The following is a 26,326-nucleotide window of genomic DNA, read 5'->3' on the forward strand; positions in this document are numbered from 1 at the left end:
AGTTCTGTTTGTCCTGTCATCTCTGATATGGACAAATGATACAATTGGGCCACAACATACATATTTGGTCACTTTGTAAGAGATTTTCTTATGCCTGATATTGCATGAAAACAGAACAGCTTTTTGCAAGTATCTGAAGCTCTGTTTCAAATTCCAGATATTAATGAGTGTGAGCAGCCAGGGCTCTGTGGTCCTCACGGGGAGTGTCTGAACACAGACGGTTCTTTCCACTGTGTCTGTGAACAAGGTTTCTCCATCTCTGCAGATGGCCGCACTTGTGAAGGTAAGATAAATCATAGGAAATCAAAGCTGTATTGTGCAATAGAGCACAGAGAAGATTGCTTTCTATTCAAACAAAGATTCTGAGTTGCTAAGAGGTGCTCATAACTCACAACTTCAAAGATTGTATGTATCAAGGTGATGCGTGCCAGAAAGCATAGCTCAGGGGTTGCTGGATTTACAAATCAGATAACCCAGGTCGTGATGATGAAAACACTCACAGGTAGCTCCAGTACTGATACTAATTAATGAGCCAAGATGTGGAGGGGCTCATGATTTCAGGTGCATCTTGGAAACCTTAAAGGTAAACTGGCACTTTCCTTGAGCGACTGGAAAGCCTGCATATCTGGGTTGTATTTCATCATTGTGATCATTCTGTTTATAAAAAATGAAGTCTTGCTTGATTTCTCTGTACCGCTGTAAACAGACACCTCCTAGACTTACTCCTCTAATAGCTATACCTCTCTGCTAGCATATTTTCCTGCCTACTTATGAGCAAGTTATAAAATGTTCAGGTAACTGTTTGCTTCCTATGTGCAATCTCTCTCTGTTTGCAGAGGTGCAGTGCGGTTACTTTCACATTTCTGTTCTTGATGACTTTGTGTAGTTTGATAAATTGAGGAGTAATTCATCTGAACCTTGCGTGCAGCGCAGCAAACCGAGATTCCCACAGTCATAGTTTCAGTCCATCTTGAGAGTCTAGGTCATTGAAAAATGCCACATTTTAAAGACATGCCTTGCAAGCATTCTGTTCAGGCCTAAGATGGTACCCAGATTCTTCGTTCTAAACAGTACCGCAGCAGGAAGTATCTGCTGTCCTTGCTAGGACCGTGATGGAACCTCGCCGATGACAGCGACCAGGTTCAGCTGAAACCAATTATGGTGTTGGGCAGAATAAACTGATCTTATAAAAAGCAGGAGATTGCTGAAATTGCTCTCCTGCTGAGCAGACAAAACATGGAGGCCAGATTTGGCTTCAAGTGGGAGAGAGAGTGCAGGGTGGAGTCTGAGCAAACAGATTGAGGGCTTTGGAAGGAATCAGAAGTTAAGAAATGGTGGAAGGCATCATAATAATGTGGGCGATGAGAGATTTACAAGGAATCCATGCTTCCCTGGTTCTCGTTTTATGTTACGTTTATACTTAGAGCTTGGAGACCCGAGCTTTTAGAAAAGGTACTGCCTGAACATACGCATTCTCCTAGAGAGCAACTTTTCCAAGCTGAGAGAGGGTGCTGGCCCAGCCAAGTCACCCATAAGACACATTCACAAACTCCCCACATTCAGAGAGATGCAGGTTTGCTTCCTCACTAAGCTCTAAATCATGATGCGTGGTAAAGTCTTCCTTCACTGAGAAGCGGTCCAAGTGCTGATGCTTATGGCATGCAAAACTAGACTGAGAAGAAGCGTCCCCTCTCGAGTGCTCACTAATCAAGTCTATTATTCCAGAACAATATTCCAAATAGAAACATATTCACATGTATCCTGCGTTTTGTATTTACTAATTTTTGTTAATTCTGTACCTTTTGAAACATGATTTATCTGACTTGAGAGTTACATAATCACTCTAATTTAGTGCAGCTCTGATTTTGTTGGTATTTACTCGACAAAGACTTGAATTTCAAAGTATATGCTTAGAAACTGTCTCATCCTTTATGAAGTACCTCCCTCATTGAGGATAATATCTCTTTGGTCTTGCTCTGTGCGTTCAGATTCCAAACACTGGACATTTTATAAGTAATAGAATAGGTCAATTAAAATATTATGTGGATACATGGTAGAATAACTAGAAATCTCCCTAATTGTTAGGTGTGCTATGCTCTTTCTTAAGGTCTGCAAGGCCTTTACTTGGGGGGGAGCTTAATCAAATATCCTAAACAGTTGCACATTTTCTTTTGTTGGACTTAGTCTGAAACTTCTAGCAATAGTGCTGTATCCTGCTACTGCCCCTGTTTGTGGTGCAGGACAAAACCATTTCATGTGGTCAGGGTTTAGCCATGAAGCTGATGTGCCCAGTGCCCGGGTTAACATTGAGAAGGGGCTGGCACACTGTCTTGTGCCCATCCACCAGCAATCTTCTGAGCTTCAGCTGAAGCCAGGTTGGTGCCAGGCTCCAAGAAGGGTTGAGCCCAACATAACTGAAAGAAGGGGGGCCTTTCCCTGGTACCCTGTGGCTTGGACAGTTGCCAGCGTTGTAGTTATTAAATCACAATAGGAAGGTACAGTTTGTGAGTGAACAAACAGGCAGTGAAGTGGCACAGTGGATTCTACGGGAATCAAAGGGGGCATCCCCAGTTCCCTCCTTTCCCTTTCCTGTTTCTGGCACCTAGGGTAGGGGGAGGAGAAACCAGATTCTCCCACATGAGAGAAAGAACAGTGTTAAGCTGGACATGGTGGTGCACAGTGATCTGACACACCGAGGCAGGAGGATCACAAATTGAAGGCCACCCCGGGTAGTTTAGTGAGACCCTCTCTCAAAATAAAAGCAGGCTGAGGTTAGAGCGTAGTGCTTCCTGGATGTAATCCCTAGTACTAAAGTGGGCGGGGGGATAGTCAAAGTTCCACTGGTACAGGAAGGAGAAGAAGAGGGGTGAGCAACCATTTATCATTTACTCACTCACTGAAATACTTACTGAGTGTCTATGTGGTGCATTACACCCAGGGCAAAACACATGCTGCTTGTCCATGTGGCGCCTATATTCCAGGAGGGTGTCAGGGATACATAAGTAAATAGTATACATAGGATTCATTATTATGTTTACTTAAATAATATGGCATAGTTGCATCTTATATATACATTTAAGTGCAGCTGTGACATGCCAGGTACTATGATATAATACACATGTTATTTTTTGAAATCCCAGAGTTGGGCTCTAGAAAACCACAAGGAACAGAATTCTTTCTGACTGCATTTCTACTCTGTGCCAGCCTGTGGAAGCTCACCTCCTCTTGCTACCTGCTCCTCACCTAGAGATCCTATCTGTGTACAGATAAAGATGTGATACTAACTGCGGTGGTCAGAATTGGCTATTCTGCCTCTATAAGGTTTATGAAAGAATAACTAAAATTATGTTTCTGAGTAAAAAAAAATGAAGCCACATCAACTGCCTCTCATTTTCTTTTCTTTTCTTTTTTTTTTTTTTTTTTTGTCTTTTTGAAACAGAGTCTCTATATGCAATTCAGGCTGGTCTTGAGCTCACTTTGTAGCCCAAGCTGGTCTCAAACGCGCAACGATCCTCCTGCCTCAGCCTCCCGAGTGCTGGGATTACAGGCGTGCGCCACCATGCCCGGCTGCCTCTCATTTTCAAACTGGTCTTCACTGGCTAAGTGAACAAATAGGCAAGGGGGCATAAGGCGGCCACTTGAGGGCCTTTTCTGCATGGTTATTCACGCAGGAAATTTTAGAACATCAGAGTACACAGCAAGAGTGAAGTTTGAAGTCATCTGGAGGCTTTGGTTGAATATTTGGTAATAAATGAAGCACTGTGGTCTGGGCTCTTGGTAGTGGGAGAAGCTAAGGGACTGGGTTGGGGGAGCAGAGGGCACATGGAAACTTTCATTTTGTTGGGAATTTAATGCACTCTCAAAAATAACATCTATTTTAAAAACCAGACACATTTCTGGCATCATGTATTTTTGGTTGGAAAGGAAAAATCAAAGCCTTTTATTTTAATTCTAGATTTCAATCCTATATTTTCCTCCCCTGAGTGATGATGATTTTATTTTTATTTCTCACTTTTCATAATAATGCCCTGGACAGAGGATGTGCTGAGCAGTGTTTGTTACTTGTTTTCAGAACATCTCTAAAATTGAAAATTTGAGATCTGTAGGGTTGACAGGGGACCTCTTGTAACATCTACCCTGAATTCTGGCTCCTACAGTACTTTACCCTAACTAATCACGAGCTAAGTTCTTGTCAGAGAGCTGTAGAAATTCTAATGCTGAAGCCTCTTCAGTATTTACTCTGTTCCACTCTTTGCTAATGCATTCACCCAAAAGGCAAAACCTTCCAGGGCACCTTTACCTACCTGGTAGACGGCTACCTTCTTACTGCTTATGAGGGCCAGTAATATCAGCCCGACTAAAAGAAAGTGACTTCAAACTTGGAGGCCAGTTTTGTCTCAGACACAGTGAGGGCAACTTTACCAAATGAAAGAAATAACTAATTGGGCTCAAGGGTGCTTTATGTTCGAGCTCTAGGTACATTTTCTGCAAACAGTGTAGAAAGAAAGCATAAAACCGTCATTGACGATGCTCCAAGCAGTTGGTGGTTTTGTGGCATGGACGCAGAACTTTATATCCATCACCAAAGAGAAAATATTTTTGCAAGTGATTTAGCCAAGTAGGACGCTGAAGTACTCTGACACAATAATATATTACATCTGGCCGCTTGGCCCAAACAGTTTTAGATTTTTAGCACTTTCAGGGTCTGAAAGGAAACAACCTACTAAGAGAATCCCATTTGAGTATGTTTTACCTTTCTAAATTCACTTTAACGACAGAACCCAGTATCTCCCACGTGTTAAAAAAAGAGAAAAAAACCAGAATCGATAACATTGCAGGTAAAGGAAGTGGCCTCAGCACTAAGGGCTACTGTTCACACTCACTCTTCCTGCGAATGTGCTTCTGCAGGAGTGAGTGAAATGAATGTTTAAATCATTAGGGAGAGAGCTGAGGAAATTTTGCTGGAATAGGTTGCTCTTGGATCTCGAATGCAGTTTTTCCATGCATTGCTTGATTGTCTTTCATATTTCAACATTTATATAAAGAAACTCAGAAGAAAAGAAAAGAAAAAATTGAATAACTCTTTCTAAGCCTTTTTATTACCACTGACCTTTTTCAACCTCAGAGCTAGGGGAAAGCATCCCATTACAGAAGGAGAAGTAAACGCTCTGCTTGCGGCCAAAAAAGACATGGGGGACGCCCAAAGGCAGAAGCTGTGAATAGGCAAGCGAGAGCGGCACACCTTGCACTGGTGCCTGCCACAGGCATGGGCTTCCCGCATCTCTTTTGGTGACTCTTTGCATGTCATCAACAAGTAGAGTTCTTGTGAGGTCATAGAAAGCTGTTGTGGGTAGTATTTTCATACTTTAGACATAAATTGTAATGCTTCAAATGTCCGTTTCAGGACATCTAACTGGACATCTAACTGGTCCAGATACTCTGTGATTATCTTGGATTCCCAGTGTGAGTGAACTAGGGATAGTTTGCACATCTGACTTTATTAAAACACTGGCAATAATATTAATAGCACTCGTGGAGTTCTTGTTATGAGTCAGGCACCATGTTAAGTGCATTTTACCTGTTTTCTCATTTAATCTTTGCAACAAACCTCTAGGCAGGTTAAGTACTGACAGGCTTTTGGATTGCCATAACAGCCTAAAATGAAGAGATTTATCACACGAAAAAGAAGTGCAGAGATTGTCACCTGCCACCTCCTATCCGCCTGTATTTAAACACTGCTGTCTCAGAGAGCCCTCTTCTGAGCCCTTTTCTCATTCACTCACCCATTAGTGAAAGAGTTCATTTACTTCCTGTTTCTCTGTTTTTTAAAAAAATTGTCACCCTCTTGTACTTTATTATTGGTTCTTTTTTAGGCTACAGTGCTAGACTTCAGAGCAAGTGGGGCGGGGGTCATTTTCTGTATCGTTTGGAGCTCTGTATGTCATTGGTATAGTTAGGGTACTGTGAATGCTGGGGGGCAAATGAAGGGAGGAGGAGTTCACCCTGAACTATTTGTACACCTGCAGCAAGATTACTCCCAGCTGAGCATGTGTTATACTTGTAAAGCTTCCCCTGATTTTTCTTTTGTTTGGTTTGGTTTGGTTTCTTTGTGGTACCAGAGGGATTGAACCTACAGCCTCACCCAGTTTAGGCAAATACTGTACCACTGAGCTGTATCCCCATACTATAGTTTTTAATAATTTTTGAGACAGGATCTCACTGAATTACCCAGGCTGGCCTTAAACTAAAATTGTCCTGCTTCAGCCTTCCCAGTAATAGCTGGGATGACAGCTGTGTACCAGCATGTACTCGGTTTTCCTTAATTCTGTAAAGCATACTGTGAATAACTGCTGGGCTGAGCAGTGGCTAGAAAGTGGAGGTTTGAAGTTTAACAACGTGAACTTGAACTCTTAGTCTAGCACTTCTGAGCTGCGTGAACTTGGGCAAGTTACCGAATCTCAGTGCTTCATTTGCCCATCTGCATAGCAGCAATAAGATGAGTACCCACTGGGGTTGATGGTGCTGGCTCGCGTCAACCTAGCATGGAGGCTGGCAGTCGAATGCAGTCAATGACCCTTCTTACCCCGGTGCCTTAGTTCCTGTCATTTGTTTGCTTAGTATGTGGGCACTTAGAAGGAAGAAGCATTGTACACATACTTGTTTTTATATTATCAGCGCTTGTAAAACATTGAACCCATTAGAGACAATACGTAGTTTCACTGGACAGGATTGTAGGAATTCACCAGTGGTTGTTATACTGCAAACTGTTGCCACATAAGTTGCTCAGATTACCAGATATAAGCATGCAAATTGGTCAAAATAAAAAAAAATTAATCATTAACTGTTCCCCCAACAAACCATCATATATATATACATATACATATATATATATATAATTGCCTCAGTACTTTCTTTTTCTTCTTTCCCTCATCCCAGTTGTTCCTTCCTTTGAGCAATTTCTTTCTCTTTTTTTTGGTACTATTTTCTTTAAAATAAAAATTTAAAAAAAAACATTGAACACAGAGCTAAGTAAACATTTGTGAGGGAAACTGTCTAGTACCGTTGTTCCGAGTCCAGGTCTAGATACTGATGAATGAACACATTCTATGTATTTTTAAGCCTAAAATGTATTTAAAATCATATATAAGGCAGTGTAGCAGTTCCTTTATATATAACTTAGTTTATTCTTTTTTAAATTTTGTTTTATTAGTGCATGTTTGCAGTGCGTGAAGTTCACATTCATTTTGTGGAATAGGTATATGTACATAACGTTTCCTTATTTGTTTTTATCCCTTCTTCTCCCCATCCGCTTCCCTCCCACCATCACTACATCCATTTTTCCCATTTTCACTATTATGACTTTAGTTCATGTTTGCAATATGTGTTTACAGACATTGTAGATATTTGTTACATGTATAAGACAAATCATAAATCACTTTACATCCCCTCCCCCCTGTCTCTTGAGCCACTTTCATTTGCAAAAGCTCTATCTGCACGTTTCCTTTTATCTTTTATTTTGCTCTTTGTTTGTATTTTGGATGACTCAAATGAGAGAAACCATGCAGTATCTGAGCTTGTGTGTCTAATTCATTTCACTTGTGATCCAGATGTATCTATTTGCATACAGATGCCCTGAATTTCTCCTTCTCTATTGCTGAGTAGCACTCCGTTATGTATAGAAACCACCTGTTCTTCATCCATTCATCTGTTGGTGGACTTATAGGCTGCTTCTAGGATTTAGCTATTACGAATTGTGCTGCTATAAAACTGGTATTCATGTGTCTCTACAAGGTGATGTCCTTAGCTCTTTTGGGAAGATACCTACAAGGGGAATAGCTGGGTCAAATACAATTTTTTTTTTGTTGTTGTTGTTGTTAGTACAACTTTGATATACATAATGATCACATTCATCCTAAGGAACTTGTATATAATATATTTTAGTTCCTCTTAAGGAACTTGTATATAATATATTTTAGTTCCTCTTTTTTTTCCCATTCCCCTCCTCTCCTTTCAACCCCCCTTCTTCTCCTTATTTACAAAACTTTGTTCCCATTCTATCTTTTTTCTTTTTTCCTCCCCCCTCATTCCCCTTTCTTTTGAACAATTAATTGCTTCCTACTTCACAGTATCTGTTATATATTTTGGTTCCTATTTATACTTTCAGTTTTGCACACTAGAGAGACAATGTGGTCCTTACACATGTGGGTCTGATTTATTTCACTTGAGTATAGTCAGAAGGTCCTTCCATTTAGCTATAAATGCCTTAAGTTTACCCTTCTTTATGGCTGAGCTGTACTCCATGGTATAAAAAACTATATCTTCTTTTATCCATGCATCAGTTTATGGGCATTTGGGTTGTTTCCAAGATTTAGCTATTACAAACTGTGCTGTTATAAATATGGGCACATATATATCACTGTGGTATGATGCTTTTAATTCTTTTGGGAAGGTACCAAGAAGGAAATAGCTGGGTCAATGGGACCTGTAGTCCTAGCTTTTTGCGGAATCTCCACACTGATTTCCACAGTGGTTGCACCAGTCTACACTCCCACCAGCAGTGGAAAAGGGTTCCGTTTCCCCACATCCCCTCCAGCATTTCTTACTGGTTGATTTCTTATTGATAGCCATTCTTTCTGGAGTGAGATGGAATCTCAGTGTTGTTTTAATTTGCATTTCTTCAATGATCTGTGATGTGGAACATTTTTTCATATATTTATTTTCTATTTCTACTTCTTTATCTGAGAAGTGTCTATTCATTTCAGATGTCCATTTTTGGGTTGGGTCTTTAAATTTGGGGGGGTCTAATTTTTTCCAATTCTTTATATGTCCTGGATATGTTTCTTTATATGTTCTAGTCCTCTGAAGAACAACTGGCTAAGATTTTTTTCCCCACTCGATGGGTTTTCTTTTCACTCCATTGGTGATTTCTTCTGCTGTGCAAAAGCTTTTTAGTAAGACGAGATCCCAGTTGTTGATTCTTTGTAGTATTTCCCACACCATCAGGGTTTTCATTGTGAAGTCACTGTCTGCACCTGTGTCTTCAAGAGTTCTACCTATTCTGTCTTCCAACAGGCTCAGTGTTTCTGTTTTAATATTTAGATCTTTGATCCATTTTGATTTTAGTTTAGTGCATGGTGATAGACATGGGTCTACTTTTAGTCTTTAGCATGTGGAAAACCAGTTTTTCCAGCACCCAAAAGAAATTTCTGTTTTTAATTTTTAGAGGAGTCCTCATACTAATTTTCAGAGTGGATGTATTAGTTTACATTCTCACCAACAGTGTAAAAGGGTTCCTTTTTCCTGCCCTTCACCAGTATTTGTTATTGTTAGGTTTCTTGATGACAGCCATTCTTTCTGGTATAAAATGAAGTCTTAGTGTTCTTTTAAATTGTATTTCTTTAATGGCCAGAGCTGTTGAAGGTTTCTTCATGCATTTATTGGCTGTTTGTACTGTCTTTGAAGTGTCTATTCATTTTGGTTGCCCACTCTTTGATTGGGTCTTATATTTTGGGGAGTCTGGCTATTTTTCATTCTTTATAAATTCTAGATGTTAGTCCTGTAAGGAATATCTGGGGCACTTTTTCCCATTCTACTTGCTTGATTCTTTACCCTTCATTTTGCCTGAGTTTCACAGGACTGACCTTCCCCCTTCACCCACTCAGTATTTCAGTTTCTGTGTCAATTACTAGTAAAACTGCCAGCCGGTGCAGGGCTCGTTTGTGTTCAGACATTGGAGCTGTGATTGCTAGAGGTACACTATTTTCTGTGGTTTCATAACTGACCTTCCTTGGCTTCCTATTTGAATATAGAAAGAGAAAAATTAGAATAGTGAAAAAAATGAGAATTTTTTTGGCTCATTCTGTGTTGCCTCTGGGGCCTGCATGTCAAAAAGATGAATCTGGGATTTGAGGTCTTTGGCCTGGGCTTAGGCTTCCTTCCCAGTCCTCACTGGCAGCCCTGCTTAGCATAAGAAAAACTATGAGCCGAGAAAATGCAAAGCCTGGCCCTAAACTTACAATAGGATGTTTATTGTTTTAAAACCCGGGTATAGAAAATGTAAAGCTCCACATTAATTAGAGGCAGTCTAAATGGTTATTAAAAATCTGCTCAAACAGAATAACAGTGTACTTTAAAAACATAATAATATAAAACATGTATTTTACATATGTTTTGTGAGTAATTGTGACAGGCGGGATATGCAGTTGAAGATCAGGATCCTTAGTTTCTGAAGAAGTTTTCTCTGAATGGCATGGAATTTATAATGGAACTAAAACATCACTTTTTTGTGATCTTTCATTATATAATAATAAATGGTAAAGAAGAAAAAATTTGCCTTTTTTGAAAAACAGTTTTTAAAGGCTTTTTAAATCTTTTCAGTAAATATTTCTCTTCTGTTGCAAGTTTAAATCGTTCCCATATACTTTTCTAGCTTTCATATAATATTCTGTCAGCCCTTGGTGGGAAGAAACGGGAAGAAAATGTCTTTAAATGCAGCTCAGATGTCCTACTGTGTGTACTGGTTTTGCTTTTGTGAAAAGAAAATCGAGGAGTTTTATTATGTTTTCTTAAAAACGTGCCAGTTGTCTAATTCAGAATTTTTTTTTTTCTTTCAATGTTGGAGATAGGCAGTTTTGCATTTCGCCGTGTCACAGCCAGGTGCTGTCACACCCAGGTGCTGTTGCAACCAGGCAGACATTTGCACATGCAGCGCCTTCCCCGTGCAGTGCCCCTCAGCCCCACCCTGCCTCTCTGCTTTCTGGGTGGGAAGCTCTTTGCCCAGCACCTGCATCTTCTGAAGTTGCTTCATGACCAAACGACTTTTCCAGATGCAAAACCTTCCCTCAGTGAGCACGCCCATCTTGTTGGTCATTTGTGGGATGAGCTTGTCATTACAGTTCAAAATGTCAAGCCTGACATGGTCTTTGGGTGTTTTGCTTACACAGTTTATCTAGCAAGACCTCACTTGTGGGCACTTTCATTCTTGGCCTTAGTTGGATGGAGCAGAATCTTCTGTACATTTATCCCTCTTTCCTGTTTTCAGATGCCTTTTGGAAATGAGAACTTGGGGGGCGGGGGCTGGGGATTTAGCTCAGCGGTGAAGCGCCTGCCTTGCAAGCGCAAGGTCATGAGTTCGGTTCCCGGTACCGGAGAAAAACCAAAAAAGAAATGAGAACTGGGGATATAACTTACATACATAAATGTTAGGACTGTTTGGGTATTCCCAAAACCACAGAGTTAAAAATAACTCATAAAATTTATATTCTACCCTCATGTAAAACAGCATTAACCACTAAACATGATCATCTGTAGGTGTACCTAAGACCCCATGGAGCAGGAAGGCACCAGACTGATGGCCAATCTCAGTGGCTCCTGGGGCTGCTAGAAGGGGCAGGATGGGAGAGCTCTGCCATAGGGGCCTGATCCAGCTCTAGGGAGAAACGAAGCCATTGTTTTACAGTATCAGGAATGTGATTTGGGACTATGAAATCAGAGCTGCCTATAAAAGTTCCATGTGGGTGTGTCAGGTGACAATTAATCATATGGGGTCTAGTGCTCTAAAGTTAAAGTTGGAGCTATAAATGGGGCGTTATTGGATATAGATGGTACTTGAAGTCATTAGAGTGGATGAGGACACCATAGAAGATTATAGAGTGAGAAGAAAAGAGCCTAAAGGAACTTCTATATTTTTGGTTCAAGTAAGAGAGAAAGATTGTCTAGGAGTGGTCCAGAGATTGAGGAAATCCAGGAGCATAGAGAACCTCAGAAACCAAGTGAAGAGGGTGCTTTAAAAAGAAGAGATTGGGCGGATGTGGTGGCGCATGTGTGTAATCCCAGCACTCGGGAGGCTGAGGCAGGAGGATCATTGAGAGTTCGAGGCCAGCCTGGGCTACAAAGTGAGCTCAAGGTCAGCCTGAACTGCATAGCAAGACCCTGTCTCAAAAAGACAAAAAATAAAAAATAAAAAGAAGAGATTGGTCAACTAAAGTGGTTACTCCTGAGCATTCTATTAAGGTGACAATCCAGAGGAATCCTTAAGGTTTTGCAAAGTGGTGATTTCACTGAGAGTTATTTCAGTAGAGCCTCATAAATAAGGGCCATGCAAGCTCCTGAACTGAGGGGTAGACACAGCATGTGTAGAAAAGTCAAGAACCTTGGCGCTAAAAGGGCTGGGAAATATGGGACATGGTACAAGGAGATTCTTCGTTATTTTTAAGATGGGAAACAGCAGGAACTGTTTGATCTTGAGGGAATGATCTGACAGGAAGAGAAAGAAGGGACTGTAGAAGGTGCAGGGGAAGAGGCCTGCTGGGAGCACAACTGGAAAAGTCAGGCATGGACGGCTCAGGGGGCATGTAGCAGTGGCCCTCATACTATTATCCGTGGAGGGACACTATAGAGCTTTCAGCAGAGAGTATCTTGATTGGACTGTTTCAACAGGTAAATGGTTCTGTCATTATGGGTGGTGAATTTGGGGTCCCAGTGAGCCGCTGAAAAGGTAAAACCCAGTTACGAGGTCACTGCAAGAATTTGGCACTAAGTTTAGAGCATGGGAGAGAGATTAGAAATATAAGACATAAAGTCAGAAGGCTATAGTGATTTCATGCGAAGAGGTCATAAAGACGCCTCCTATGTTATTGAATAATTAGGATGATATTTTCATTTTTTAGGTTGGTTTTCAATATACTATCTTTAAAAATGAGGAATATGCTGTTTTCATAGTGGTTGATAAAAATCAGAGCAAAGTTTTGGTTTAGTTTCTCAAACTTAGAGCCGTTTATGGAAATCAAATGGGAGGGTTGTCTCAGTAATTTTAGAAGAATAAGTAAATCTCTCTGAAGGTGGTACATTTTAAGGCTGAGGTCGTGTGTCTCATTTGGTTGCCTTTGTTTCTAGAACTTACATGCAAGCAGTCGGATTATAAATACCTGGATACTTCTGTCATTTCTTTTTTTTTTTCTTTTTGGGTTTTTCTCTGGTACCGGGAACCGAACTCATGACCTTGCGCTTGCCAGGCAGGCGCTTTTGCCACTGAGCTAAATCCCCAGCCCCCCTCTGTCATTTCTTCTTGTTTATTTTAGGCTGCTGGCTTTCAAAACAGACTTGTGACCATCAAGGTCCCTGCTCTTCTTCTCACCCTTCTCTGAAAGGCAGGCCCAGTGGTCAGGTCTGCATGAGGACATCCTTTCTTACTGCTTTCTGGCTTGTCCCCATTTCCCAGAATTAAATTATTTTCCCTAACACATAAGGACCATATTTTCCAGCCTTGTCAATGTTGCCAGACCTCACTGGACCTTTTTAAAAAGGTTCTACAATATCCTATTGTATTTTCTGGACTACCTCCAAGTCCAAGTTTTAATTTCCTATTGGTTCAATATAACTTTTTTCTTTAGGCCATGTGCTCATCTTCCGCTTGGTGCTGGCTTCCCTTCCTATGCTATTGAGGAGGCCATAATGTTTTTTGGGCCAGCAGCCATGCCATTTTAAAATACCTTGGGGCGCGAGTCAGCTGGTTTATCTCTCAGTCCCACTTCTTGGCTGGGATTTCCTGTCTCCTGGTTGGCCTCTGTTCCTCTCAGGAAGGAGTGTAAGGAGTGTGAGGGCTGACTTTCTCCTGAGCAGGAGTCCTACATCCCTTCCAACATAAGGCTGTTTTCTTGTATCTGTTTTCTTAAGATTCTGGCATCAAATATTTAACCTACTGTAGTCGGTGAGGAAGGCAATAGTGGGTCATTTCCTTTCACAGAAGAGATGCAGCGATGTGGATATGAATTTCACTCTTCCCAAGGCTGGCGCACTATTTCTTCCAGGGGTCTCCTAGAAAAACATCTTCTTCAGGTCTAATAGCACTTCTGGTATTTAGATTTCAAGCAACATGATGTTCTTGTTTTAAGGACAAAGATGTCAAGGTCTTGTTTAATGGCAAGAAAAATGTACCTGACTAAACTTCAAGTTGGTAAGTGACAGTATGTTCTGACTTGCTGATAAACAGATCCAATATGGCTGTTCGGTTCACTGTGCAGTTCATTCTGTTCACACGGCAGCAACCTTTTAAACCATCCCTGTGATAAAAGGCAAGCAGACAGGTTGGACAGAGCAGAAGATTGTTCCTGAACAAAGCACCGTTCCTTTGCCAGCGCTACCACACACTGCTTGTGTAACCTTGACACCGGTCACTTCCTCTGTTCAGGCCCCAATTTTCTGCTTCTTAAAGAGGCTGAGCTGGATAATCCTCAAATTTCCCTTAGGTCAGGATGGACCATATGTTCATCTAAAAATGTTCTGACAATGGGAAGGCCGTTTCTTCCCAGCTGTGCAGTAGGCATGGAGACTTTATTGTGATCATTAGCAAAAGTGCTGTGGTCTTTCCCACCACGCACTTCTGCAGCGTCTTGGCAGCAGAAGGAAACTCACTGGTGATAGGTGGGGAAGTCAGAGTGAGGAAGAGGAGACCCACAAAACATTGCACAACCTAAGAAGAGGAAGCACCTTCTTTTTAAATTCGAAACAAACACCTGAAGAAGGTGTCTGAAAAAAGACCAAATTACTTTATTAACAAAATAGACACAAATACCCCCTTTTCAGGGCACATACAGAGTTTTCTGAATGTAATACAGAAAACATAATGGAATCATCAGTATTCGTTATGAGTTTCTGTGTCCGGGTCTTTTAACACAGTTTTAGTTTCTTGTTCAGTAAACAAGGTTTACATGACCCAGCCCCTTTTAGAAATCATTCCTCTATTCAGTATTTTGTTCTAATTTCATAGTTTGCCTAAGCGAGAAAGAACACCAAGTGCCTGGTCTTAACTTTAAGGATTGAAGGTGTAGTTCATTCTTGGAATCCTCTTCTAATATGTAGGATTCCTGGTAACAGTCAGTAGGTTGTGAAAAACATTTGGTGCATATGGACACTGGGAAGTGCACATCGGTGATCCATTTTTTTCCTGGCTCTGTGTAATTCTTCTTGACTTTCTGTTGCAACATCAATATTTACTTCTACCTTTTCTATGTTTTTTTTTTTGGTACCAGGAATCAAACTCAGGACCTCGTGCTTGCCAGGCAGGCGTTTGTGCCGCTGAGCTGCATCCCCCGCCCCTACCTTTTCTAGTAAAATACAAATAGGACACAGTTGCATGAGAAATCAGCAACTCATGTAGCATACCTGATTTGTCTTGGTTGACAGCTAAGAGATCGCTAGACAATCACTCCGCCAGATCACTAACCTATTAGGTAGTATTACTGATAACATACTGATATTACTGCATATTACTGATAGCATACATGGCTCTAACAGACCCCTAAGCAAAACTGATTTAGTAGTTTTAACAGTAAGCAAAAAAGAAAACATATGATATTGGATGATTCAAAATTTAGTATCATGTTCCAAATTTAACTTGAGAACAGGGAGGCTGGTTTTCGTTTCCAGACTAACAATGGAAAAATATCTGAGCGCTCACATCACCAAAGAAAATTCTAATGAAAGAATGTTTTTATATAGGTCATTAGAGAGGTAAAGGAAATGCTGTCCTCTTATTAAACTGTTACAATGATTCTTTGTTGAAAGCATGAAACTGTGGAGACTTACATTATGCCATTCTCACAAATACTGTTTGTTGAAGAGCTGGTCTCCAGCAGGCCCTTCACGTTAGTCTTTCCTATTCATTCACTTCCAAAGTATTGCTCCTCTAAACTTTTCCGGTTAATCACTGTTACAGTAAGTGTCAGTCTGCAAGGCGCCCAGTCATTCATAACCAGCTTGGGGCTCGTTCACCTTCAGGTCACATATGTAGTTCCTGTGCTGGTGAGTGAGAATAAGAAATCATCCTCCATAACTGTGCAGAACTAATAAAGCAAGAATTAGCAAGATATTTTACTTTAAGAATCTGGACTGAAAAGCCTGCAGATTTCTAGTAGCTTCCTGCCCTCTCTCCTCCCATTTTAGTGGAGAAGTGAGTTGGGTTAGTTAAGGTTCCTGACCCTAGTAGCTGTGATAAGCATAGCAATGGCACAAAATGCTTGGAGAACAGAGAGGAGGGCCCCTGAAATCTGCTCAGGGTGTAGCTAAGGAGGATGCCACAAAGGAGTGTCCTTTGGGCCGACTCCAGAAGGAGGAGGTTCTGAGCAAAGCACGGAGTGCGAGGGATTGGGGGAGCGGGGAGGATTGTGGACCAAAGTCAGTGAGAAATTAAAGCCTGAAGGTTTCCAAACAGCTCTCGCACACTGACAGGGCTGGAGTGCAGATTGGGAGGAAGGTTATCTCGGAACTGTGCCCACACATGTCGCCAGGAGCCAGATGATGCAGGGGGCTCTGTGCTCTCCTAAGAAGGCTGGCGGGAGTTCTCCAGCCAGGAATGGATTCTGAACATTCTGCACGAGGGAATGGCACTGACTGCGTTTTGGATTGAGCTTTGGATTGCGTTTTGGAAAGAGCTCATTGGCAGCAGCAAGGTGGAGAATGGACTCAAGGGAGAGGCAAGACTGCAGATAAGGGAAGCCAATTAGGAGTAGAAGGAGTAGTGGGGAAGATAAGAGGCCATGATGGAGAGCGGTGGGAGCTGGAGGAGGGAAGGATGACATCAGGATTTCTGGCCTGGGTGACTGGTTGGACTGTCTGATAAAGGGAATAGAGGAGAAATGGAGATGAGGTGAGGAGAGGAGAGGAGTGATAACAGGTCCATTTATTATAGACGTGTCCAGTAGCTTTTAGATACATGGTTCTAAAGGACAGAGGTCAAGCTCTGAGAGAGACTGGGGCATCATTAGGGTATAAATAGGGATTAAAGCTGGCTAGGTTTCCAGCCCTTACAACGTGTGGTTCAGGGTAACATAATCTCTTAGACACAGGCTCATTTTGGGAAGTCTGAAATTATCCGTGACTTACATTAAGTGATTCTGTAACACAACACAGTTCCTCCTCCTGATTACAATCAGAAAATTAGTTATAATGCCAGCCTCACATTCATGCTCCAAATCAATCAGGTCGTACTTCTTGAGTAAGATTCATTTGTTTAGGTGTATAAATTGTTAAAATGTTTAGGTAATTTCATTGAGCATTTAACTTAGGGAGGTAAGATGAAGGCAGAAATGAAGAATAGAAATGAAAGAAGCTCACTGAGTTTAGGTAGAGTGGTTTAGCAGAAGACATGGAGTTCAGCTCTAGGCTTGAGAAAGTGTGATATTACAGCAGAAGATCAGACAGAAATAAGAGTAAGAGGATAAAAATGTGTTACCAAATATAATGGACTACTACTCTGCTATTAAGAGTGACAGATTTGAGGCATTTGTAGGAAAATGGATGCACCTGGAAAATACAATGTTGAGTAAAATAAACCAGACACACAAGTATAAATACCATGCGGTATCTCTCATCTGAGTGAGGCAAAGCATGAACAAAGAGAATAATAAAGGATGGATGGAAGGGGGCAGGGGATGGATCTGTTGCCGTAGAGGAGAGGACCAAGGGAACAAGGGTGAGGGAGGTGCAGGGAGAGGGGAAATAAGAATAAAGATTGCCCTGTACAGGAACCTAATAACCTCAATTAATGTAGACACTACATGCCATAACATGAGCTAAGATTTTAATATTAATAATGAACTGGGATCTGGGAATTAGAGGAGGGAGAGAAGGGGGGAATGATAGTTGGAAAAAAGAAAGAAAGAAAGAAAAGAAAGAAAGAAAGAAAGAAAGAAAGAAAGAAAGAAAGAAAGAAAGAAAAAGCTGCAGTATATACATTGCATGAACTACAAACATGTACTAAAAAAAAAAAGAGCAAGACATGCGTGTGCTTAGGAGATGGATCCTGGCTGAGGACAGAGATTTAGGATTCATCCCAAGGATTGTAGTTATTGAAGCTCCGAGTCTGGGAAGGGTGGAGAGCAGAGCCCCAAGCATGTGGCTGCCCCGAGAGGCCTGAGCCTTGGCAACCACTCACTTGTGGGCTGTGAAAGGTCAGAGACCAGCCAAAGTGGCCAAAGGTAGAAAAAGAACAATACTAACATTCTGTTGTTGAGCATGGGAAGAGAGTGCTCAGGCCTGGGTGCTCACTAAGAGGTCAAGAGTCAGGTTTGAGTTATCACGCAAGCCTTTTCCCAGGAGAGTTTCAGTGGAATAAGGAGGTAGGGAGTGAGAACATAGGTCATGTATAAGACTCTTCTTACACTGTGTGCTTCTAAGTATGTTGTACATGGTTTTTTTTTTTTTTGTTTTTGTTTGTTTTGTTTTGTTTTTTTCCGGTACCTGGAATCGAACTCACAATCTTGTGCTTGCTAGGCAGGCGCTGTGCCGCTGAGCTAAATCCCCAGCCCCCTGTATGTGTTATTTTGTTTCATCCTCACTGTAGTTGGAAATGCACATCAATAGTATTCATGTTATACATATGCTACAGTTATTTGTGTATTACAGTTACGCTGTATAATCAGTCTGCTCTGTCCATAAGGTCTGCATATGTGGGTTCAAGAAACCATAGATCAAAACTATTTTGGGGGAAAAAACTGTATCTGTACTAAGATGTTTGGGCCTTGTTTCCTGTCACTGTTTCCTAAACAAGGGGGCAGAGGAGACCAGGCAGAGAGGGGGCCCAGCCTTGAAAGCACAGGGACAGTTTTCTTGGAGTTGAGAAAATTAAGAAATTTTGATGTAGTTAACTAATATTTTGTAATTGAGTAGACAGTCTAACTTTTACCTGTTTCCACTGTTAGACTGTACCTCTCTTTGGAAACTAACAGTAGAAGACATTTAAGAGTAGTGGTCATGGCAATTGCAGCAGTTATTTCAGTTTGAAAACATTTCCTGAGAAACAGTAAATGTTTTCTCATAGAACGCAACATTTTGGCTGTTAAACCATTTCCATCAAAACATTTTATTAATAAGTAAAATGTTTTCTCTGTGTAAACATGATCATTTCCTACTAATTAGGTTGTGTCAAGTGCTTCCGTTTATCCCTTAATATCTGGTGTTTGTCAGCCCGTGTTTGTTTTGTGTCTGATGTTACACGTCTCTTTTACAGATATTGATGAATGTGTAAACAACACTGTGTGTGACAGTCACGGGTTTTGTGACAATACAGCTGGCTCCTTCCGCTGCCTCTGTTATCAGGGCTTCCAAGCCCCCCAGGATGGGCAAGGGTGTGTGGGTGAGTTACTAGAATCTTCCCAACATGTTTCATGTCCCTTTTGAAAAGAGGTTAAAGTCATCAACAGCAGGAGGAAACTTGGGCAAAATTGCATCATAATTTGATTTTATCATACAATTCAAAATGGTACAGATTGTACGTTCCATGGCTTTGAAAATGGGTAGGGATATTAAGAAACACATAAGTGCAATTCTAGATATCTTTGTGAAAGGACAGCTGTTTAAATTCTTGGCTGTGCATGCAGGCCCTGTCGGCCCTCTCACACAGGAAATGGTTTGCTGTGTGGTACAGCCCGCGTGTCTTCACCATGTACAGTACCTTCTGCGGCAGGGCATGTAAGGAAAAGCTGGGTGAGACTTCAGTTCCCGGGAATGACACCAGTGAAATGAAGCTTTGGATTGTGCAACTGTATTTCTTCAGTCTGTCAGGGGTTGAGCAGACTGGAAAGAATCTTGAATGTCATTAGAGGTCCGAGAATATTCTTCAACACATGGTCAGAGCAAAGAGAACAGTTTGCATTTCATTTTCTGAGCAGCTTTGATTTCTTCAAATTAATTACAAAATATTCTGGCAATTAGAGCAATCACGTGGGAAATAGAAGAAATGGCATAAAACTAAAGACTTCACAGATAATAAGGCATTTTCTTTAGTCTTCTTAATAAAGAAAAATAGCTGTGTTTACAGCAAGGCAGATGGCCCTGGGAGGAAGTCAGTAATAGTTTTTTGAAAATGTACAAGTAAAACGCTAGTTCCTTTGCTACCCAGATAAAACCGAAGAAAATAAAATCTGTTCAGAGGTTTGATGAGAATATCATCTGAGTAGTAACTGCTTCTCTGGGGTTAATTATGAAAGTTAGTTAATTTCCAGTCACAAAAATTGTTTATAAGTTAGTAATGTAGTTTGCAGCGTAATTATCAGCTAGTCAAAAACCGTAGAACAACTGACTTAACCACAAGACAGAGCTAGTCATTAATACAGCTAAGACTGTTCTGATCTCTAGTACCAACTCCTGCTCTAGAGTCCTTCCCATCAAAATACAGGTGATTCAAATTGTCTAATGCTTGTTTATATTTTGATTAAATAGAAACAAACAGGTCCTGTGATTTGGCCCCTGCTTATTTTCTTAACCTCACAACACCCTTCCTCAGCTTATATGTTCTAGCAACATCGGACTGCTTGTGGTTGCCACTGTCATGAGGTAGTTAGCTGGTTGGCATTGCACCTTCCGCTGGGAATGTCCTCCCTGCCTCCCCCTCTCCTTGCCCTTCCGCTTCCCAGAGCCTGGCTTCATCTCACTCAGTCCTGAAGAGTGAAGTCTGGTGTCATTGCCCGTCTGTGCTTGCCCTTTCCCTCACACTCAAGCTGAGAGGTGACCTTCCTCCTGCTTCCAGAGTGCCTTCAGCAAGTTCTAGTGTAGAGCTTGTAATCTGTGTGGGAATAATTTAACCCTGTGTGCTGCCTGCAGCCCTCTTTGCAGGGCCGTGATCTCCATGTGAGGGGGAACATTCTCACTTGCCCTTTGCGTCTCTGTCTCTTCCTGGCTGGGCACAATCATTGATCTGTCATAGGCACTCTGTAAATTTTGTTCACTGTGGAGGTGTGAGATGCTAACGCGTCATTGGCTCTTTATAGCCCCCCAAGCTTGTGCTTAGAGTTCGGTTCTCACCAGCCAGATGAGCACATGGACGCATGTTGACATTTCTGTTGTGCACACAAAGCACTACCCTTGGAGAAGCAATGTTTGTTGTCCTCTTGAAGAACTTAGCACATATTACTTTGTCTCCTTATTCTTTCAGAAATACTAACTGATGATGACTGGAAATGTAGCTCAGTGGTAAGAGCACTTTCCTGATGTGTGCAAGGTCCTGGGTTCTATCCCCAGCACTGCAAAAGTAACAACAATAATAAACTGAGCACCTACTAAATGCCCTTCATCATCCTGCGTGATCAGTCAGCCACGAGGCAAATCTTTGGCTGTGCTGTGTCTGTTGCTTGGGCTTTGCATACCCACTTCTCAGTATCACCTACCTATCCCTCAGATCTGAGCTCTAATACCAATCCCTGCACAAAGGACCATTCCTCGTGCTTCCAAGGAGCTCTGCACTCTTCAATCCTGGTATTCGTCAAAGCCCGTGAATTTCCCTGACTTGAGTGTAAGCTGCAGGAAGGCAGGAGTTTTGTCTGCCTGACTGTCATTGTTTCCCAGCGTATGAGGCCAAAGGGGCCTGGCCCATACACGTAGCTAGAAAAACTTCTTGATTAAATGGGTGCAATCTACAGGAGAAATCTCAGTAGCTCTCTAAATGAGCTGGAAAGTAAGAAGTTTCATGTGACATTTTCCTAAAATGGCTAAAGGTGAACTGGAAAATTTAGAAAGTCACCTTTTCTGTTCTGCATTATGGTTGTCTATATTGACTAAATATTCCAGTTCTACTTTACTTTATATTACAATATCTTTTTAATAAGTGAAACCCAGCTTATTGGATTTATATCTGTTTTATACGCAAAGTAAAAACAGGAAACTGAGGTAATTATCCCATAAGTCTCAATCCTTACACCTTTTGTCCTATAAATTAGGTTTAGCAGGTGAAAATAAGATGTTTTTCCTTAAAAAAGTTGCAATAATTGCTCAAAATTTCAGCTTTGTATAAGTCATCTCAGAGTGTGCTCATAAAAGCTAATGTTTTGTGTACACATTTAATGCGTAAGACCCAAGAGGAGTTCAGATGTCTAGTCAACTACTTTGCTGAAAGAATAGTCAGTAACAAAACTTTTTAAGAAGAGAAAAAGTAAAAAGTAGTATTGGGCAAGGTCAGATGTACAATTAACCTTTCTCTGGGGCTGTGTATTGTGCTTGCGCAAGGTTGAATAAGTCACACCCATCAGTGAGATGCCTTGACTGTGTTTTAATTATATATTTATTTATATTTTACTTACACATAAGAAAAATAGCAAAATAGCAATTACACTGCAGACAGCAACAGAATTTAAAAAGGTATAGTGGGAAAACAGTGATTAGTTATTGCCAATTTGGTTCCCATGAATGATTAATGTAACTAATGAATATTTATAAAGGTCTTGCCTTTATAGCCCCCAATTCTGATTTGTAAATGTTGGGACTGCTGGAAAACTGTATTTTTAGACATGTAAGTAGGTTAAAGAAACTTAAAGATTCTGTGGTTGCGGAAGTGCTCCTGCTTCTGTTTTTTCCTTAAATGAAGAACCGAAAGTAGAGTGCTGGCTCATTTCTGATGTCACTGTGTTGAAAAATCAGGGAAGGCAAACTAGACGTCAGAGGGTACATGCTACGCTTCCAGAATTCCAGAGTGTTCCTTAAAACTAGCACCGGAATTCAGGACCTTTGCCTTACATTTTCGTGTTTCCCTCATACGGTCCAAATGGTGCAATCTGCCCTTAGAGACCCCTTCCTTACAAGAGTGAGAGGGGTTTGATTGCTCCCCGAGGACTGCCTCACTTCCAGCAGACACTTCTGGCCTTGGCACAGCTGGTAAAATAAGGAGCTGTCAGGAACGCGGCGCACGTCTCACTTGATCTGTGCTCCCTTTTCCAGATGTGAACGAGTGCGAGCTGCTCAGTGGCGTGTGTGGGGAAGCCTTCTGTGAAAACGTGGAAGGCTCCTTCCTGTGTGTGTGTGCTGATGAAAACCAGGAGTACAGCCCCATGACGGGCCAGTGCCGCTCCCGGGCCTCTGGAGGTAAGTCCAAGTGGCGTCGTGCAGGGGATAGAGGGCTCCTCTCTGGACCTGGACCTGCGTGGGTTTGGGCTAACACACTGTGATTGGGATAGGAAACAACCTGAAGTCCTGGCATAATCCCGCTTCTAGAAGCTTCCATGCCCTTCCTGTGCCTGCCTTGTCAGTGGATTTCAAATATGAGTGATGACTCTTTGGGCTAGATGGCCTCTAATCTTTCCAACTCAGACACACCGTGAGTCTAGATCCAAAATGATGAGAATTTCTTCTAGGGATTGTCTAAAACTCACAGCGCTATCAGGTTGAGTTTAATATAGCATTATCCCATTAAATTGCATAATCTTTCTTTCTTTTCCCTTGGAGAAATGTATCTGGACACTTCTCTGAATTGAAAACACCCTCTGTGAATTAAAAGTAACCTTGTGAGGATCTACAAAGACTTCCACTTAGAACTCTTAAGGTGTTTTTCCAGAATTTGACCTAGAGAGTGGCCATATTTGCATTTGCTTACAATTCAATTTGGGCTGTGTGGTCGCTGCACCCGTTGAAAGGGAGAGCTGATGATTTGCCAGATAAACTAAGCAACTTCCAGGTCAGAGATCACCCTTTGAGTTCATGCTACGTAGCAATAAGTTGTATTTAGGGAAAAGTGAAAGACCAAGTGATCCTCTGAAAGCCAAATAAAATGAAACATAGACCATTTTATTTTCTGAATCTCAATCTTAGCCATGCTTCCATAATAACTTTTACCATTCCTTGATGGGGGGCATTTATTCTGTTTTTGTGTTTTTGTTTTTGTTTTGTTTTTCCAGTACCGAGACTCAAACTCACGACCTTGCGCTTGCCGGGCAGGCGCTGTGCCACTGAGCTAAATCTCCACCCCTTGGGGGACATTTATTCTGTACACCTTAATATTTTTACAAGTCCTGGGGACTAAAGTGTAAAAATAGTTTCACCCATACGTTATTTCTCAGTTACCAAATACAGAGAGGCGAGAGATACAGAATTAAATGAACAGACAGTAATTCAAACACATGGCAAAGGAGAAGAGGCAGATCATTACTAAGGGACAGTGTTCTTCATTCAAGTGGTCACCATGGTGATATGTTTAACTTAGTTGTACTTACAATAGCTAAAACAAACCAATAATAACAAACCAGTAAACCAACAGCAGCTTAAGTAACTGCTGAAGTTAAGTAACTGCCTTTTTCATGTTTGTCCTTGACTCCACAGAGAAACCCCTCATTTGAAGTGTTATTTTAAGTGAATTAATTCATGTGTCATCATATTGTAGAATCATTAAATGATGTATGCAGATTAGGTAGTCATGATCAAGCTAAGTGTATGTGATATAATGTTAAATAAAAATATCCCCCTGATCATACCTTGCAGAGGGAAGAAGGGTGAGAATGCAAAAAAGGATAAATGCAAGAGGTCATGGAAATTTAGATTTTTCCAAAGTTCTTGTAATATTTAAATGGGAAAACAGGCTGGGCATGGTGCAACATAAGCTATAATCTCAGCACTCTGGGAGGCTGAGGCAGGAATATCACAAGTTTGAGTGCAGCCTGGGGAATTTAGCAAGACCTCCCAAATTTAAATAAAGTGTAGGGGAGTTGAATTGTTCCTCAGTGAAAAAGGGCCTGTTTAAAAAAAAAGGAAAGGATGACCAGTGGCCCGGTCACTCACTTTTCTAGATGTGTAAGCTTGGACAGCTTGAGTTTTACTTGGCAGTGTTTGATGTTCTAATGAAATCGTGTATGTAAAGTCATGTGTTAATGGCAAAGCACATTAGGAAGTATATAGTAAGCTATTTCATGAATATTTCAAGGATACATATATCTCATCTTCTTATGGTATCTTTGGAATCGATAGATCTTATAACTACAGTTGTTTCTGGTAAAATATTTTAATAGCATCAAGAAATGGTTCATCCAAGTCACAGAAGTTGAATAAGGGTACATGTCTGAGATCCTGAAGTTGGCTCATTTCTCTGTTTTTAAGAGAATAATGCCTTAATGGGACCGTAAGACAATCAGAATCATTTTTGCTGAACAGGACTGGACTGCTCTAAACTGCGCTATGAGACTTTATGCCACCATAACTGTCACCCTTGCTTCTCATCGCTGGCCTTAGTTTTTCCATAACTGAGTTCCTAATACCTGCTTTGCTTTGTTTCTCCCTTTGCCTAATTGCTGTCAAGTTTGACTGCTGTTGTACCTTAATTTGTATAGTTCTTGGCAAACTGAGGTTACATGTAGCTCTAAGGCTACCTGTGATAGTCGTCATTTTAAGCGGTTCCCTACTAATGAAGCAATTTTGCAATCAGAACCTTCTTTCTGACTTTATCAGGTTAGTTCTTGGAAGGTGATTACAACTAGAAATCATAAAAAGATAAATCCTTGAGTATTTAATTTTAATTTAGAGCATAAAAATATACATTCACTCAGCAATCTTTAAGGAAGCACCAAGGTCTTCCTTTGAGCAGAGGTCCACTCTTGGCGTGCTGCGTAGCTTGTTGTGTGTAAAACTCACCTAGTATGCCCTGTCTACACTGCTACTTTAAAGAATTTAAAGAACTTTACAAAGCAAATGAGTACAAAATCCCCCTAGTTTCTTTTGTTTTAGTTTTATACGCTCAAATCATCCTCACCTAATTTGGCAGCATTTGTTTTACTCTATTATCACCCTTATCTAGTCTTTCTAAAGCACTCGCTGAGTAATACAATAAATCTTACGTTCACATTCGTACTTTACTGACTTGGTGACTGTGTGATTAAATTGTGTGAGTACAGTGATCAGTGCACTGGCTGAAGAACATGAGGGGAGACACAGCGCAGTCCTGGTGGGCGCAGAGGTGCAGACCTGTGTGAGGCCCCGGCTGGCTGTGCACGGCCAGCCTCTATACGCATCAGCCCAGATGTTTCCCAGAAGCAAGAGAATATCTTTAACCCAGCAAGCTGGTCAAACGGAGAAGAGAGTTTGTCCCATCTCCCAGTCAAAGCATCCACTCTTACACAGGCCACAGTGTTTGGTACCAAGTTGAAACAAGTGTTTAACTAGGATTCGTATTAATATCAAACATCTCCTGTCTGATCACACTGAGGACAGAACCATGGCTCGGGGATAGGATGTCAGGGAAGCAGATTTCAGATCAGTGTCCAGAAGGCTTTCCCAGTCACTAAACAAGAGCGGGTTAGCAAATAGCTGTCCCCGGAAGTAGTGAGCGTTTCCCCTGGAGATATCCAAGAATAACTGGGAAGGCCGCTGGCAGACGGGCACCCACTTCCAGCAGGATTTTGTCCCAGCCAGCCTTTAAGGTACTCGTGACCTCTACTATCTTAGGGTTGTTTTTTTTTTCCAAACTACCGCTTGGCTTCCATATAATTTTTCTTTTTGGTCTAGCCTAATATTTTTCACTGCCTGGGTCTCTGGCCATTAATTTACATTGCTGTTCATTGCTTGCTAAAAGTATCTGAAA

At 41.2% G+C, this 26,326-nt stretch overlaps 1 protein-coding gene across 4 annotated transcripts in view; it reads left to right on the top strand.

Moving 5' to 3' along the window:
- Positions 1-26,326, top strand: part of Ltbp1 (latent transforming growth factor beta binding protein 1) — a 221,329-nt gene that overhangs the window by 157,345 nt on the left and 37,658 nt on the right. For 2 of the 4 annotated variants that reach the window (XM_013517603.1, XM_013517604.1), the window contains exons 20-22: positions 158-283; positions 19,007-19,132; positions 22,705-22,848. In XM_013517603.1, the coding sequence (XP_013373057.1) occupies positions 158-283; positions 19,007-19,132; positions 22,705-22,848 (396 nt within the window). The remainder of the gene's footprint in view (positions 1-157; positions 284-19,006; positions 19,133-22,704; positions 22,849-26,326) is intronic. The other 2 variants (XM_013517601.1, XM_013517602.1) reach the window with 1 other exon arrangement.

The sequence above is a fragment of the Chinchilla lanigera genome, unplaced genomic scaffold, assembly GCF_000276665.1.
Source record: "Chinchilla lanigera isolate Chin_1 unplaced genomic scaffold, ChiLan1.0 scaffold00040, whole genome shotgun sequence".
In the NCBI taxonomy this organism is placed as follows: Eukaryota; Metazoa; Chordata; class Mammalia; order Rodentia; family Chinchillidae; genus Chinchilla; species Chinchilla lanigera.